The sequence below is a fragment of the Lithobates pipiens genome, unplaced genomic scaffold (genome assembly GCF_037356315.1).
Source record: "Lithobates pipiens isolate NorthernLeopardFrog02 unplaced genomic scaffold, aLitPip1_a1.2 Scaffold_8, whole genome shotgun sequence".
NCBI lineage: Eukaryota > Metazoa > Chordata > Amphibia > Anura > Ranidae > Lithobates > Lithobates pipiens.
The window spans coordinates 518,270,236-518,288,243 of NW_027507903.1; the positions used below are offsets into that span (position 1 = coordinate 518,270,236).

The window sequence follows — 18,008 nt, forward strand, 5'->3', positions numbered from 1 at the left end:
GGGTAAATGTAAGGGTTTACAACCACTTTAAACTGTCCATACACCAGGAAAAAAAAAATTTGTTTAAGCATTCACAAAGAAATTCTAAAAAAATCTTTGGTGAGAACAGTACTGTCATGACCTCGAAACATTTCTTAAAAAAACCCTGAAAAATTTGATTGTCATTTTAGAGTTTTGAATTCTGCATTGAATTTAGAAAGCGCCATTTACCATGTATCCTTCTTCTTCTTCTTCTTCTTCTTCTTCTTCTTCTTCTTCTTCTTCTTCTTCTTCTTCTTCTTCTTCTTCTTCTTCTTTCTTCTTTCTTCTTTCTTCTTTCTTCTTTCTTCTTTCTTCTTTCTTCTTTCTTCTTTCTTCTTTCTTCTTTCTTCTTTCTTCTTTCTTCTTTCTTCTTTCTTCTTTCTTCTTTCTTCTTTCTTCTTTCTTCTTTCTTCTTTCTTCTTTCTTCTTCTTTCTTCTTTCTTCTTTCTTCTTTCTTCTTTCTTCTTTCTTCTTTCTTCTTTCTTCTTTCTTCTTTCTTCTTTCTTCTTTCTTCTTTCTTCTTTCTTCTTTCTTCTTTCTTCTTTCTTCTTTCTTCTTTCTTCTTTCTTTCTTCTTTTTCTTTCTTCTTTTTCTTTCTTCTTTTTCTTTCTTCTTTTTCTTTCTTCTTTTTCTTTCTTCTTTTTCTTTCTTCTTTTTCTTTCTTCTTTTTCTTCTTCTTTTTCTTCTTCTTCTTTCTTCTTCTTCTTTCTTCTTCTTCTTTCTTCTTCTTCTTTCTTCTTCTTCTTTCTTCTTCCAAATGCACTGAATTTTGCTCAGGGAAAAATGTTCCATTCTTCACCTTCAATTTTCCTCATCATTATGGTAAAAAGTGATAATCCGTTTGACCCCATTAATTGTTAGAAAATTGAACAAATGTTCCGAAAACAAATTTTAATTTGAAATGATAATCTGCTGAGGTGGCGCAACCACACTCTGAAGCTAGAACTCCAATGAATGCACGTGTACCTATCCTAGACAAACCGCGAACACTGTTTTTCACAAACCTCTGTAGCTTTTCTAAAGGCCTGGCGGGGTTGTGACATGCTTCTTTTTTTAATTCCAAACCCTGCTTAGCGGGGTTCTAATTTAAGCCACACGCAATTTAGTCTCATAATTGTTGGGGAGGATGTGACTAATATATTGATTATTTTTTTGTTTTTCAGGTCAACCCATAATGAAATGGAGAAAAACAGGTACGTCCAGTCATTTTACAGGTTTATTAATTTGTTGGCAGCAGCACAGTGACTTGTTTGGTGCACCTGCTGACAGTGTTGTCCTAGCTTTCTTCTGCGTCCTCCCTTTTCCCAGATCGTCGCATTTCTCTCCAGCCTTTGCTTTGAGTCATTAGTGCCGAGCTGTGTCCTTCCCTTTCTCTGTGTGAATGTGTGTTTGTTTTTCTTCTATCCCCAATACTACTCCACCCTAATAATTGGTGTAATTAGTGAGTAGGCTTGGAAGATCACTTTGTTAGATTTTTCGTACTTATTTGTGAAGCTTGAATTGGGATCAATTTGAAACGCTAAAAATAAGTTTTTCTTAAATGTTTGTTTAGCACATCTCAAATTCCAAATTGTTATTGTAAAAAGGCATTGCAATCAGGCAGTTTGGTCATGATTTGTTTAAAGTGCAGAACTGGAAAAATGCATTGAGTTGTTTGTGTGTTGTGCTTTATTTAAATGGCCACTAAACCACAATTTGAAATTCATATTTGTACTAGTATATGTTTCCATAGTTGAAATAAGACTGATCACTATGGCCAGAATGCTTTCCCTTTTTTTTTTTTTTTGGCCTTCGAATCTGTATCAGCTTTTATTGCTGTCTGTTTCTGCATTGGGGTAATTTTCCTCTTCTATCCTGTTCCAGTTTTAAAAAAATATGACCAAAGCAGGAATGGATGAAAATTACCCAGTGGGGACACAGATGGCAATATCAGTAGCTATAAGTATTCCCCACTCTATCCATTAAAAATGTTTTACAGTAGTTGTGGCTGAGCATCCCAGTAACTGAACACCTCATATTACATAATCGGCCATTTCAGCCTCTGATTCATACTGAGCATGAGCGTAGCAGGGCAATTTAGAGGCCTTTTTTTATTTTTCTTTTTTTTTTTTTTTTTCACGCTTTTGTACACCTTTTATAGTATAGCAACAGAATTATACATTTTTGCCCATTTAAAGTCTTATTAGAACAAAAACATGTGATTCTGTCCCAACTGTGCCTTTTTTGCGTTTCACATGAAAAGTGACACAAGACTGGTATGAACAGGCCCAATAGGAATAATGGGATTTGTCATCTTGAGCTTTGTTGCGATTAGAAATCACATGACAAAGTGCTCAGGTGTGAATAGGGGCTCAACAAATCTAAAATAGAAGGTGCACCCGCCTATTGCATTACCTTAATAAACCATCTATGATGAAATCCATAGATGTATACTTGCAAACAACTGTGAACCACAAGCTCATCCAATATTATTAGAGATCATGTTGCTCGATCCACCACACGTGCTTGGGAAGACACCACCTGAATCTATTCTGTGTATGCTTTTGGAGGGTGATTCCCACTTCATCTATTTTTGATTTTTATCAATTAATGGTTTATTAATGTAATGCACTAGGCTGGTGCACCCTCTGCTTTTGTAGAGCTATGATATCGGGCATCCCCAGTCTTAAGAGGGCAGCTGTCAGGTCACCTGAGACCAGGTGACAGATGCACTCCGTAGGAGTCGGAAGTGCACCGCTATGTAGTGGACCTTAGGACTGACTGCTGCGGATTGTACCCAGGTCTATAGGATCACTAACACAGATCCCAATGGGATCTGGAGCATAGATTCCCCAGGGCGCAGAGTCTAAGAGCCATCGGGTGTTTACCAGAGCCTCCAGTGGTGAGGATGGACTTCGCTGCAGTCTGGCTCCAGGTCGCGGCCCCTAGGGTCTCACAGCTCACGCTCACAGTAGAATACAGGAGAAGGAAGCAGCAGGCTGGAACGACAAGGATAGTAAGGGGATAAGGCAGAGGTCAGGGCAACTAGCAGACAGGAACAGAGTACACGCCAAAGTTTCAGGGTCACAGGCAGACAGGGATGGTCAGGGACATGCAAAAGGTCAAGGTCACAAGCAGACAGGAATCGTTGAGAACACGCAAAGGTCGGTAACGGAGACAAACGTAGAGCACACGGCAAGCAGGAAACAGGCCAAACACACAATGATACACAATGGTTGATCAGCACTGCTGGCTTGCAGTGCACAGGTTAATATAGGGTTCCCTGATGGGGCCTGGGGTGGAGCCATGCTTAGAGAAGAGGTTATAAAAACCACCAGGTGGAAGTGGCTGGCCTCAGTCAGAACACATGAGGGGAGGTAAGCAAACAGAGGAAGATCACTGCATAACCATGACAGCAGCAAAGCATGGCATTCTTCTACACTTGGAGACGTGGATGAGTGAGAAGGTTTAATGAATAGGGGCTCAGGCTGGAGAAGAGCTGACGGTTATGTCTCTCGTTTGGTTTAGAGGAACTAAAATAAACTTTGTAACTAACATATTAATTTTTTTTAATACCAAATATTTAGAGCTGTGTTCCTCAACTATTTTAATCCAGAAGAACCCTTAAAGTCATTTTCAGGTCTTTTGGGAACCCTTTCTAAATTGAATAAATCCAATGTTGGTGGGAAAAATGCCCCTTACTTTGGTTGTCTGTAGGGAAAATGCACCCCTTTTACAGTAGTGATCAGAATGGCCAAACTTTCAGACCAATTTAAAAATAAATAAACTGTTGGTGTAGTGTTGGCCCCAGAATTCAATCACATAGGAGGTCAATCAACCAGAGACTGAGGAACCATTAGCAACTCCTGAAGGAACCATAGAGTTTTATGCAGCCCTGGTTGAGAATGGGTCAATGGGTTTAATGGGTTTTTAATATGTGGGATATTATATGTGCTTGTTAGCCATTTATACTTTATAAAAACATCTGCAGGTGATTGAATTACTGTTTCAGAAATGTAATTGCCTGTTGTATGTGGTTGTGTTGTGTGTGTGTTTTTTTTTTTTTCTTTCATTTTAATTGATTAATGAAATACTCTTCTTAGCAAAACCTAGATGTTTTTCCGACCTATGTTTCAAGACTAAGCAATGCAATCATGTCTAGTTTCTCTCTAAACCTTTTACTATTCTGTATTTCTCACCTAGGCGAGCTCATTTACGGCTATGTCTGGAAAAGCTAAAAGTATTGGTACCTGTAGGACCTGATTCCAATAGGCATACTACATTAAGTCTCTTAACAAGAGCAAAGTTGCACATAAAGGTAAATTCTTATTTGTCTGATTATCGGGGGCTGTGGATTCTGGGAAATTTTGGTGCTGCAATGTACTTACATTTATTTAAGGTGAGAAACAAAAAATTTACTTTGTCTCCTTTTTGGCTTTTGTAGAAACTTGAAGATTGTGACAGAAGGTCACAGCACCAATTAGAGCAGCTACAGCGGGAGCAGCGACATCTAAAAAGGCAGCTAGAAAAATTTGGCGTTGAGAGAATACGAATGGATAGTATAGGATCTGCAGTATCTTCCGAGAGATCCGATTCGGATCGAGGTTAGTATCTGATATGATTTTTGCTTGATTTTCTGTGTGTTTGTCACTTGTAATACCGGTAGCCATTTTGTAATGTGTTGTTGCAAGACCTCAGCTCGTTATAATCTACACTGGAAGCATATATTGATAACACAACACAGGAATACAGCCTGAAAAAAGGGATCGAGCATTGTCACCTTATACTAGAAAGTATCTGACTAAAGCTGGCCCTTCATCCAAGCTATACAGTGTGGGTGGTGGTATCTTCCACTGCATCTGTTGTATTCTGACAGCCGGCTCCATCAGCTGTCAGGATACTTGTACAATAGATGAATCTGATTGGATGCAGCTGCTGTTCTGCAGAAATGTTCTCAGTTTTTGGCTCCTTTTTAGGGCCAGTTCACACCAGATGCAGTTCCGTTCAGTTCCGTGCGCTTTTGTTATGCACAAAATGCATGCACAGTGTTTTCCATGTATTTCAATGGCTCTAGTTCACACCATGCTGTCAGTTTCTGCACCGGAAACTGACTGCATGGTGTGAACTAGAGCCATTGAAATACATGGAAAACACTGTGCATGCATTTTTAGTGCAGAAATAATGCACACGGAACTGCGTCTGGGGTGAACTAGCACTTAAGGCTTTCGGTTGAAGGATGTCAGGCGGGAGGGTGGCATCGGGGGGCCACCCATGGAGTGAACTTCATCTGATAGTGTATGGCCAGCTTAAAGTGGAACTTCACTCTGTCAATCAAGATTGACTGACTGTTTTTATTCCTTATGCTGGTAGCATTAGTAAATAGATAGGATAGTATGTCAAATTTACTTGTGTTTAAATTTGTTTTTTTTTTGTTGTTTTTACATTTCTTGAGTTAATTCCTAGTTTCCAGGCCTAGGCAAATGATGTTATACATCCCTTGAGTCTTCAGGAGGGGCTTTCTCAGCTAAACACACCCTCCTGCCTGCATGCTTGAATTAAGGACAGATTAATTCCAGGAAGTAAATGCTATATGAATCCTCTGCCCTTACTCAAGATTGCCAGAGCCAGAAACGCTAGGAGATGGTTTTCAAAGTAAATTCTCAGCAAAATAAAGCATGGAGACATGGATGAATGAGTTTGCTTTGAACCATAGAAAAAAATGAAATGGCACTTTTTGGTTTGTGGTGCTCAGATGCAGCATATTTTTGCTTTAAAGCAGAGTTCTACTCATTTTTCTACTAATTTTTGTGTTTATTAAAAAAAATTGTAGCTGCTGACTTTTATTAAACACATATTCACCTGTCCCATGGTTCAGCGATGCGGCAGGCCGAGCTCCTCCCCAGCATTGCAGCTTGTGGCTTCACAGCCAGGTGCGCACTGTGCTCGCACGAGACACAGTGCATCTCCATTGGTCTGGTAGTCTTTTGGGACCTGTAACATGACCCAGAAGATTGCAAGGAGAGAGCGGGAGGTTCGAGTGGAAGTGGAAGCAGGTACCTATCAAAACTAGGTACCTGCTGCCCCCCCCCCCCCCCCCAAAAAACAAAATTACATGCCAAATGTGGCATATTTTGGGGGAGGAGTGCTTAAAGCAGATCTTCCCCTTTTGGGTGGAGTGCCACTTTAAGGACCTCCTTTTTGGGGCAGGATTACCAGGTTTTATTTTAGTGATAGCTGCAGGTTTAAAAAGTGACTTTTGAAATTACATTTTAGAATGTTAATATTGAAATGTTAGTATTGAAGCAGACTTCCTCCCCTTGATTCCACAAATGAGCAACATCGCAGTACATGCCTGTCCCTACTTGTAATGTTTGACCTGCACTGCATGATTTGACTGATGAAGAGTCTAACGCCGGCCATAAATAGTTTGAGTCTTGGCAGTTTTAGCAGTCGATCAACTTGGGTACAACCAGCCTGCCGGTTTCACTTGTGATTATTGCTAGCGGCTGCTATAGCCGCTAGAAATATTCACTGCTTGGCAGGAGGTATTCCCCTGTCAGCACTGTCTGTGTTGATGGAGTAAGTGTGCAAATCTTTCTGCAACCTATGGTTGCTGAAAAGAAATTTACACCACCTATGGCCTGCCTTGGGTGCAGAACTAATGCAGAGACACCCCACAAAAAAAAAGTAAATCATTTTAATGTTGCCTGCAAAAAATGTGTTTTAAATGTTTATGCTGAAATATCTTTTCATAAAATGGCAGTTCTACAGCATGCATGTTGCACACAATGTCTTTTACTAGACTCTCGCTCACTGGATGTATTTTCTCTACAGAGGAGATTGATGTGGATGTAGAAAGCACAGACTATTTAACAGCAGAGCTGGACTGGAGTAGTAGCAGCAGCAGTGCCAGTGACTTGGACGAGCGGGGAAGCATGCAAAGCATTTGCAGCGATGAAGGGTATTCAAGCTCTGGAGTTAAAAGAATAGAACTCCAAGACAAGCCAAAACACAGTGTTACCCTATAAACCAACCGCAACAGGTGAGGGCAAAGTGGGGGTGTTCAAATGTCCCAGCAGTTCTCCCCCCTCCCCCTCTTTCCCAGTGCTCCCACATCAGAGACTTGTCTTATCTAGTGACTGCATTCACACCATAATCTTGCACGTGAAAAAAAAAAAATACTCCGACTCCCAGCTCTCTGTTCCTCGCTTCCCTTTTTTTTTTTTTTTTTTTCCCCCCAGAGCTCCTGAGAGGCTTGTGGGCGTCCGTTTACATTTTGAAATCACATGCTATCCCATCAGCCAGTTGACCTCCAGGAGACTACATTCCAGACCTATGTTGAAGCACTCAAAGGAAGTTTTAAAATGATCTATATAGTTCATGTATATGAGGAGCAACATTTCTGCAGTGGTAAAAATTGTTGACTGTGAATGCAGAGGCGAGGGTCTGCTACTCACTTCTCTGCACGTGTTACCTCCACCCACTAGACGGCACAGAGGTCTCGCTTTCTCCCTGTAACACCAAAATGTTCTTGCATCACCTGGAAGACACATCTGGGAGTGGTATGAAGGATTTATGGTTGAAAGCATCTTGCTACACGGCAAGGCTTCAGTTTACAGCTACTATACAATTCAATCAGAAGCTGCCAGGAAGCTAGAGAGGACCTTCCACCTCTGTTGAGTGACTCTGGCTCAGAACAGTAAGATTGCTGCTAATATATAAATATATATATTTTGTTTTCGTAAAGTTGTGCACCAAATGTTGCACTGAACCCAGCACAGTCTAAAGAAAAGCAAAGCTGGACCTTTCTGGCTACTTTTTTTTGTTCTTGTTTTTTTTCTTTTGGAGATGTCTAAAGCCACTTTTATTTTTTCCCTTTGGTCGTATTTACTGTTCTTCTTTGGGTCATTGTGTTCCATGTTTCTAGTAGTACATAATTAACATTGATTTTATGTTAAGTCAGCATGTACAGAATGGCTAGCATGTCTTTTTAGACCAGTCTTAGGAATCCTGTGGCTCTCTCTCGCCACTTAAATAAATGCTTTGGGGTTAGGGAGCAGTAGGTGGCTGCAGATTGTCACAGTATGCCTATGTGTATTTTTGAAAGTTGAGCCTTTCATTGAAAGATGGAGCCCCTGCTTAAGACCCCTTTCGCTCATTGTTGAAGTCTTATAAAGAAACCGGCCATTGGAGGAATAGATTGATTGCCATTGCCAAGCCCTTTCTAAAATATGAAATGCCTAGCTGTCGAGCTGATCCTCAGACTTCAGTACTTTTGAGTCACAGACCCAGATCAGTATGAAACCTGTGAAATTGGAGCTTTTCAGGGCTAGTAACTCAAAAGGTAACCGGAGACCAAAGGATCAACAAAACAGACGCTTTTCTTTTTTGTTTTGAAGGAGATGGGCAGTGGCAGCTCATGTACTTCCTTAATGATTGGGTACTTTTAGGACCGAGGGATCTGGCTGCACTCCACTCAATATAAAGATCTGGCTGTAATCCGTTTAATAAAGATTCCCCTCCCTTCTGATATGGTGTTTAACACTGCTATTAAAATGGATATCCTTAATATGCCAAAACAATTTACACAACCAAGAGGAGTATGGCATTGGTGCTTGTGGAGTAGCGAGATGATCCCACACCCCTCAATATTCTTAAAAGGAGTGTCTAAACCAGGGCTCCATTCTTTAAAGTGAAAACCCCTTTAATGAATGAATGTTTGTTTTTTGTGCTTGTATGAACACATCACATATACATCTTCTTACCAAGCAGTGCTTTGGATGGGAACCATAAATCACTTCAAATGCTCAGCATTTGCCACTGCATTTAGTGATCCAAACAGATGCATTATTGAAGGATATCTACTTTTGCGTCCTGTTGATGGGACATTTTTATTATTTTCTACCTCACAAGGATGAACAAGGATTGCTCTGCATCTTTCAGAGCAGAACATAAAAATGTCTTGCTAGATGCTCCTTATCTTTTGGAAATTTTTTTTTTTTTTTTTTAGCAAAACCAAATCTGAAGTGTGTGTTAAGTACTGCCACAGGTTTTCTTCTAAACTTTGAGTGTAGGACTTGCTGTGGTGTCCAGGCAACTGCTGAGGTGTTGGGCCTTAAATCACGGGCACACCACACAGACACTGGAGCAATAACCAGGAGCACTGCATTAGCTACCCTGCTAACAGCACAATGTTTTAGTCAGAGACTTCGCTCCTGGCTTCCTTTTTTCTAGCTTTCATTTTGCCCTTCTATTTTAATTTAACAATATCGTTTCTCCTCTGAGCTTATTAATGTGCATTTTCTTTGTTTTAAATTCTTGTGCAATCTAAAAAGACAATATTTTTTTAGATTTACCAGCAATGCAGATGTCCCGGAATTCTTTTCCCCATTTCCTGCTGCCTCAAATCACTCAACTGTATTCCCACCAAACCAACCCTGCAGTAACCACAATGAAATCAAAGTAGGACCACCAGGACTTTTCAGCACATAAGGGCTTACTGGAATACTTGCCTCATTAACACAGGGGTGAATAGGCCATCATCAGAAAGTATTCTATAAATATTTTTCAAACCATTCAGGGAGAGGCCATTTTCTTTTCATTGGGTCTGAAGAGCTCATACGGTCACATGTAGCTCATGACCCTGTCACTTATTTTCCAGTCAGTAAACCCCTCCACTCTAGTTTTCTACCTTTCTAGGAATACAGTTCCTTTATGCTATAAATGAAGCACACCTAGTTGTAAATAAGTCACATTAAATCTAAAACTATTTATTCTTGTTTTGTATAGCTGATGTATTAGGGAGAGTCTTATGACTTTGTGCTTTTATAAATGTTCTAAAATCCCTTTTTTGTATGTATATAAATATATGGTATATATATCTATAAATATGTCTATCTGCAGATTATAAAAGTGTGTAATGTTACACACAATACATTAGCACACCCTACCCCCTAGCAACACTCTGTAGCATTACCTAGCTGTTTCCCTCACACTAATGCTAAAGCTGGTGGCGTAGCCCAGAATCCCTTCACTGGAAGAAGCCTAGTCATAGGATATAAACAACTTGTATGAGGGCTACCACTGGGTCACCCTTCTGGTTTTAAGGGGGGGGGGGGGGAATGAATTTCTTTTCTTTTTTTTTCTTTTTTTGCTGCTATTATGATGAATTTTGTGTTGCATTTACTAAACTATCTTTCTCTTGAGACCCCAGTCAGTACATTTTGAGTTTGGGTTGAAGGTGCCGTTTCATCCGTGGCCATTTCTTGATATAACACTACAGTCTAAGGCCGCGTACACACGCGCGGACTGTTCACCCAACTTTGTCCGCTGAACAGTGTTTGGGCGGACAGTCCGCTCGTGTGTGGGCTTTCAGCGGACAGTTTCAGCGGACAGTTTGACGAACAAGGTTTTTCGGAAATTCCGTAAAACTGTCCGCTGAAACCTTGTTTGAGCGAACAGTCCGCCCGTGTGTAGGCTTGTTCGTCAAACTAAGTTCCGCGCATGCTCAGAAAGGATTTACACGCCGAAAGTTATAATGCAGTGTATAGGACGTCGTATTTTTCGTCCCGTCGTACGTGCCGTTCACGTCATCGCGCACGGTTTCAGCAAACTGTTCGTTCGTCGTGTGTGGGCATGTCCGTCCATGCTAATTTTGAGCGGACTGTTTGCCGAAACTGTTTGACGGACAAAGTTGGGCGAACAGTCCCCGCGTGTGTACGCGGCCTAAGAATTTGGTTTTAGTATGGCTTTTGAAACCCATTCACTTTATAGGGAGCTATTCTGTGGTCTCAAGTAATGTTCTTTGATATTGAGGCTGCAAAATGGCCGCTTCAACTCCTACTTGACTGCGGAAATGAAAACAGCAATAGTTTCTGTTTGGTTTATTTATTTTTGTCTGCTTTGCATGCCTAAGGTCACATGTAGTTGTGTAAGTATTGGCAAAATTAGATTCATACAAAGGAATCTCCTGCTGTTTTTGGCATTAAAAGGATGGATGAACACTCACGAGACAGCTACTAAAGTCACTAAACGAAATTGTTTATCATTGGTTAGCTTTTTTTATTTTTTTTTTTTTAACTTTCTTGTTTTTTTGCTTACCAAACTTAGAGACCTGTCAAACTCAGGGATAACAAGAGTTGTAAAGCCACTCTTAAAGGAGCTCTTTTCAGCAAGAAATAATGTTGACGGGACAATTTGGAATGATGTTCTTTGGGATAGAAGTTAACTTTTGGCAACACTTGGGCTGCCAGTTTCACACCATCTTCTATCCTCAACTCATGTGGTGTTTGGCTCTGGGCTTGTGTGGAGCACAAATGCAGCTTGTTTTTTGGTGGATTTTGTTTGCTTTTGACATCAGTTGGGACACTTCTGAGATCTCTCCAAATTCACTGACAGCTGCATTTGACCCACAGTTGACCTCCTAAGCTGCAACAACCTGCTTCAAGCTGTTTGTGTATCCCCAATAATGTTTAGAGGGAGAGAAGCAGTTCTAATGTGAACAAAAGCCCGTTGACATAGGCCCTTAAGGTTTCCAACATGAGCCAAATAAGTTCTCAGCTCATAGTTTTTCTGTGTAGAGTACTCCCTTTTAACAGCGAATCCTATCCAGCTACGTGCCTCTCATAGTGCAATAACCTACAATGTTGACTTTTTCCTTTGAAAATATTCAACAGATTCACTTATAAACCTGCGGCTTACAGGGTCCATTTGTGTCCTTTTCATGTTTCTCTATCAGACACTTCTTGTAGACAAAGCAAAACGTCAATCCTTCTGGTCACAATGGGCAATGTACACAACAATTTGAGCTCTGAAAAGCTTTCACGATAAAAGGGAAATTGCCGCACCAATCTTTGATTGCTTTTGTAAAACGATGAAACCTTTTATTGGCTACCTTTTTTTTTTTTTTTTTTTTTTTCTTTTTTCCGTCTTTACTTACAATTTTTTAACTTGAATGCAGTAATCTAAATTAAGATCTTGCTACCTTTCTTCCTTTTATTTTAAAAGAATCAAAATGATGATTCTGAGTATTGAAGCTTGGTTAGGTACATTTTGCTCTTATTTATGTGTACTTTTTCCCAGACTGAGTTTTTGGCCTTGGCCAGAGGTCATCTGAAGCCTGACCTCACACACACTGCACACTCAGAAGCTAGGAAATAGGTTGTAGGGTTGGAAGTTGGCAAAGTAACCATTGGCTTGCTTTAGATGTCCTCTGACCTTCTGAACCAGTCTAAGAAGCCACACTCAAACCTAATATGTTGACAAGTAATTCTTCTATTAAAGATTGAATATTCAGATTCTTGAAAAAAATCCCAGTTCTTACTGGTCCTTTTTATGACCACAATAACCATCTATTTTAACATAGGGCTTTATTTAATACCATGACACATGAACCAAGGTGCATGTGTTACACAACAATCCATATTTTATTATACCTTACTGCTGAAACCAGGTTCTGATTGGTAGCTCTAGGTTAGTGCAGATCACTGATCTTTGTTCCAAGTGGGGAAAAAAAAGCCAAAGTGCTCCTAAAGCAAAACGGGCACACATTTTAAATCCCCATGTTTTCTTTATGCATTTAGACCAGGCAGCCATTTTGTACTTAGACTCAACATTCCAAAGAATGCAAAAGTGAGTCAGATGACTGAATCCCTGTGAAGGGATAGGCTGCATTCCATCAAATAGTGGTTTGGTTACAAAAAAGCCTATTCTGCGCACATTTGTTTCTGGTAAAATGCAAACTATTGCAGCACTCCTTTTGTTAAACACCCAAATACATATTTGTGGTGCTTGTGTACTCTTCCTGGTTCTTTAAATTAATAGCCAAGATGCTATTAGAGTAATGGATGTGCTCATCATATGCTGTTGAGCCCGAGGCCCTTAAGCATAACACTACTTTAGCTTTGGCTTTTGTATCCTTAGAATGGAAGCTAATGTGACCTTCCAGTCGTAGAGTAAGCACAGATTGTAAAAGGAGAGTATGCCTGGAAATTGACCACCACCATCACAACACCGTATTGTCATGGACTGGAACTGCTATTGGCTAATGTCCTTTCCTGTTTCTAAATCCAAAATCAGTACATTGCCAATAAGCTGGGCATGTGCAATAATTCTTTCCACACTGTGTATCCTTCATACAATTGCAGCGTATAGTGGAATGGTTTTCAAGCTTAGAAACACAGAGGGTCTGAGGAATCTGAAGCTTTTATCTGGTCACTGTTCCCTTTTTCCCCTTCAGAATTCAATTGTTTTGAATGTACAATTGGCTGTCATAACCATTTGAAGGAAATTACTTTCCAAGGGATATAATGGTGCTTTGCTAGGCTTATTTAAAAGAGAGATATTGTCAGGTTAATGCATTTTAGCTAATCCGATCTTGACTATCATTTTCTCGCCTGTTCCACCACAATGGCAGAATCTAAATAGGTGCTATAATTTGAATAAGCCCAAAAGTTTCAAACAGTAAAAGCAAGCTAGGCACCACTCAATTTTCTGTTTAGCTCATGGGCTGACAAGAAAAAGTTGATCAGTTCCTACATCCATGCTAATCATCATGGATGGAGGAATCTTCCCTGGCCGCTGTTGTACTCAGGCAATTGCAGCACCCAGCCTGTTGAATATAGTGGCACTGTTATACAGAGACAGGTTTATTTGAGCTACCACCTCCTAAGTAGTAATCATCCACTTCAGAAGCAGGGCACTCAGCCTGGAAAGATCTCTGCAACCTCCATAATCAACAAGGAAAAGGCTAGTGCCACAAAAATCAGATAAAAATGTAAAACTTTATTAAATATTGGTGAAAAATAGCCCAAAAAAGCCGACGTGTTTCAGCTGTCAGACTGCTTAAGGCCTGATAGCTGAAACGCATCGGCTCTTTTTGGCTATTTTTCACCAATATTTAACAAAGTTCTAATATCTTTTTTTGTGGAACTCCTCTTTTCCCTTTCCTGACCTGTCAAAAAGTGACAGCATCTGATAATTTTCCACTCGGCTAAGTAAATGTTTCATTTACTTTTGTTGTGCTGGTTGTTGCTTGTAGGGTCACCCACGGCTTGACGACTAAATCAGCAGGGCCCAGAAAAAAGTTGAGCTGTCTATTGCCAGTCCTAGGTAGAGTAACGCACAGCAAATAATCAGACTTCATCTTTCACCACTCTTAATTACAGTAACCTGAAAACCAATTATCGTAACTGCCCTTAAATATAATAATTTCCTAATAATAATTATTATTAAATTAATAATCTCAAAAAAGCCAGTTTGTGCTTTACAAAATAAAACCTTGGAATCTAGGGTTAGAGTTTGTATTATGACGCGTTACCTGTGAAACTGCCTTTATTGATCTTTGGTAAGAATCAAAGGCATCCCAAACATCACTTTAAAGCCATCTTCATTCTACACTTAACAGTGTTTTTGTCTGAGTATCTTGTTGCGATCCGTTGAACTTTGCTATCAAAGGCTTATCATAGACGGGGAGTAGTAGGCTTTCATTTATGGTAATAAAGCCAAAAAGACCAACTTAATTTCATGTAATAATGTGAAGGGAAAGTAGCTTGTAAAACCATTTTTTTTGTACCTGAATCATTCACATGCCGGCCGTTTTGTGCCCCTATATGTGAGCATAAGCTATCGATGAAATGGAACCTGGGACTTCTATAAAGTGCTGAAAATATACCATAAATCCAGTTAAGCGCCAGAGACTTTGCTAGTCCGCAGGGCATGCTGGTTTCTAGTAAAACCATTTGGCTTTCTAGTGAGCTTTTCTCCCCAAATGGATGCCTCCAGTATGTAGGGACAGGTGCGTTTGAAAAGTGGAGTACCTTTTTGGCAGTAATATGTCCTCCTCACCTTTTTTTTTTTTTTAAATGTTTTTTGTGTTTTGTATAGATGTTTGTTTAATTTTTAAATTGTATGCGTTATTCTCCCTTCTCAGCCTTATAAGACTCTACACAGTATCTGGACGCAAAATGCAGACCCTTATCGGTTATTACCATCCTTTTGTGTAAAATGGTAATCGGGCAGCTAGGGACTATGTCCCATTATAGATTTGAAATTTTAACCCTTTAGGATTGGTACAGATATGGCACTTCTATTGGTGTGTATTTTTATTTAAATTCAGTTTTTTTTTATTTGTTTTTACTTTATCTTCTTTTCTTTTTTTTTAAATGTATTTCTCCCCTTAGTATTATCCATTTTCAATTTTGTGAATGTGTTATTCTTGTGTACAGTTTTAAAAACGCAACCAATTTGTTTCATAAAAAAAAATCTATCTATATATAAATATATATATATATATATTGTATCTGACCAGTTTTAAGTTTAGGCAAGTGCCTGCAATGAACGTATTGCATAATAAATTTGTGAAGCATTTAAATAAGAACTCAGTTTCTACCAAAATGTATTTTTTAGAAAAACGAAATTCAAGCTGACCTCAGCAAGTTATTTTCTGTTTCTAAAAATGAATTGCTGTGCCTCTGTTAGTGCAAGGTAGTTGATAAATGTAATCCTATTAAAGCTCCCTAGAAAAAAACACCGGGGCTTGTGTGGTGCATCGCGCACATGTACTGTACCTGAAAACGATTGTTTGCTCAGAGTTGCATTGCAATTGTGTGTACTGCACCATGTTACTGAACAGGCTTCATAGGCCTTATGTTGGTCAAACTTTCTGAATGTAGAGTTTATTTTGTTGGCCGTCACTACCAGTCAGAATCTTCTTTTCATTTTCCCATAGTGTTCAGAGAGACTGATTGGTTGCTATGTGTGACAGCAAGAACCTTATTTCAGATGATTTGATAAAAATAAAAGGCCTAGGTTTAGTATAATGGCCGTTGTAGGCAGTCTTTGAGCATTCCAGTTGTAGCTGAGCTACTACTCCCAGCATGCTTTTCTGCCTGACTGCCATTGTTTACCTGCCTTCTATGTTGGGTTTACTTGCTCTATACTTGGCGGTATTTACTGAAAATACATTGCTGCTTATTCTGTGTAACAAAAGAAAGAGAACCTTATTCCCATTTTTATACAAAAAAATAAAATGGAGTGTTTACCATTGTAAAAAGTTATATATTTAATGCATTTCTATAGCATTATAGTTAAATGAGTTTGAAGGTATCACATCTGTTGTCCTGGCAAAGGTCTATTGTGAAAGGAAGCGGTGCAATATTATAGTATAATAGTTTGTTCCACAAATAACAGTGTGTGAAGGTTGTAAAATGGATTGAGGAACTATCCACCATTACATTACAGATAGTAAACCGTGTGGATACTGCAGTTTTCAATATAACATTTATTTTACCATTTACCAGCCATATTATCTGTGTTCTCCCCATTTTTGTTCCATGTAAGTTGAGTGTCTCTTTAGTTGTTTTTGCGAGTCTTCCAAAAATGCAAGTTCAAGAAAGCATCAAACACAACAAATAGTACAGTGCAAAATGAAAACTCTCCTCGGTTGGTCCCTTGTTTGTATCAATTTCTTTCCTTCCTTTTTTTATTTTTTTATTTTATTTTTTTCAGTTTTTTCGAGCGCTGTGTTGAGATCACATTATGGTGCTTTTTACTGCATTCAGCACATTCATTTTTAGAATCTACGTTTTAGAATATAAAACAGATCCATAAAACTTGCTGTGTATATGGAAATACTTCTGTACTGTTAAGCTGTTCAAAAATGAAATAAAAATTATTTAATTACTATAGTGTTTTGTGTTGTTTTTTCGATATGGTCTGGTACTTAATGTGTAAAATTTTGGACTTTGCCTACATTTGTTTCTAAGGATTGCTACACATGTAGCCTAGCTAAAGCCCCAAACAAAACATTTATATATTGCATCTGGTCGGTCCTTGGATATGGTGGCTGTATTTGTTTTTGTTTTTTTACCTGGTGAGCCTGTCAGTAATAAACTTCTCTCCTAGTGTTGGCGGGCCGCATCACGCATGGCAATAGCAAGCAGCTGAGCCAACCCCAAACGTGACATGACATTCCGCTGATAACCTTGTTTGAGACAGTCATGCAGGCAGGATTAACATTTGATACAGATAATATCAAACTTGCAAAAAATTTACTGAAAAGAGAAACTAGTGCAGCCACCAAAGCTAAGGGCAGGTAAGCTGAAATGAATGTAATTTCTTTTTCATACATCATGGGACACAGAGTTCGGCTAATATTCATTACCTGCTGGGTTATACTTCATCTCCAGGTAAATGGACACTGGTAGACCAAAGGTATTTAGACATCAAGTGATCCTCTATATAACTTCAGTTTTTTACCAGTGTCTGCAAGGTGGATGGCACGGTTGTCTGAGCTCCAGGTCTCTAGTCTCACAAATAGTTCTTAAATTAATCAAAGGATTGACCGATCAGATCCATTTGACACATGCTTTATATGCTTAGATAAATGGTACCCGAGCCGGTAAAGAAGACTCAAGATCCTGCAAGGTTTTGCCTGTAATGCGGCCTCCAGGCGTTGGACCCTGGAAAGTGGAGTCCTGGACACCACAGCTCTAAGGCATTCCTTCAGGGTACTGTACAGGTCCAAGGGAGTGGTCCCTAAACGTGAAAAGGGTACCCAGTCCTTGAAGGTCCTCAAGTGATGGGAACCTGCTGTCATGGTTGAAGTTTGGGCTCTTAGTTTCTAAGCTGCCCTGCGCCTGGATGAGTAAGTGAAACCCCTTTATTTACTTATTGTGGGGTTTCCCAGTGATTGTTACAATCAGTCAAGCTAGCTAGAGGCTGGACACCTGTATGCAGTGACCATACGGGGGAGTTTTGGGCTAGCTGTGGGTATTTGCAGGTGTGCCCTTTTATTTATTTATTTTTTATTTATTTTTTCTCTTGTCTGGCCATTTTTACCAGTATGATGGTGCACGACTTGGTCAGCCATGGCGCATGTGCATTCACGAGCGCCGCTGGGCTCAGCAGTTTGTTTAGCAGCCATGGCGCACGTGGCTTTGCCGCACATGCTCTGTAGCCTTTATCTGGGCACACGAAGATTTGCATCATATGCTAATACAGCCACGCCG

The 18,008-nt window shown here is 39.6% G+C and overlaps 1 protein-coding gene across 1 annotated transcript in view; it reads left to right on the forward strand.

Moving 5' to 3' along the window:
- Positions 1-7,668, forward strand: part of MXD1 (MAX dimerization protein 1) — a 34,927-nt gene extending 27,259 nt beyond the window's left edge. Inside the window, exons 3-6 of the mRNA XM_077469438.1 lie at positions 1,185-1,214; positions 4,204-4,318; positions 4,445-4,604; positions 6,835-7,668. Coding sequence (XP_077325564.1) covers positions 1,185-1,214; positions 4,204-4,318; positions 4,445-4,604; positions 6,835-7,028 — 499 coding nt within the window. The 3' untranslated portion in view covers positions 7,029-7,668. The remainder of the gene's footprint in view (positions 1-1,184; positions 1,215-4,203; positions 4,319-4,444; positions 4,605-6,834) is intronic.
- Positions 7,669-18,008: the final 10,340 nt, after the last annotated feature.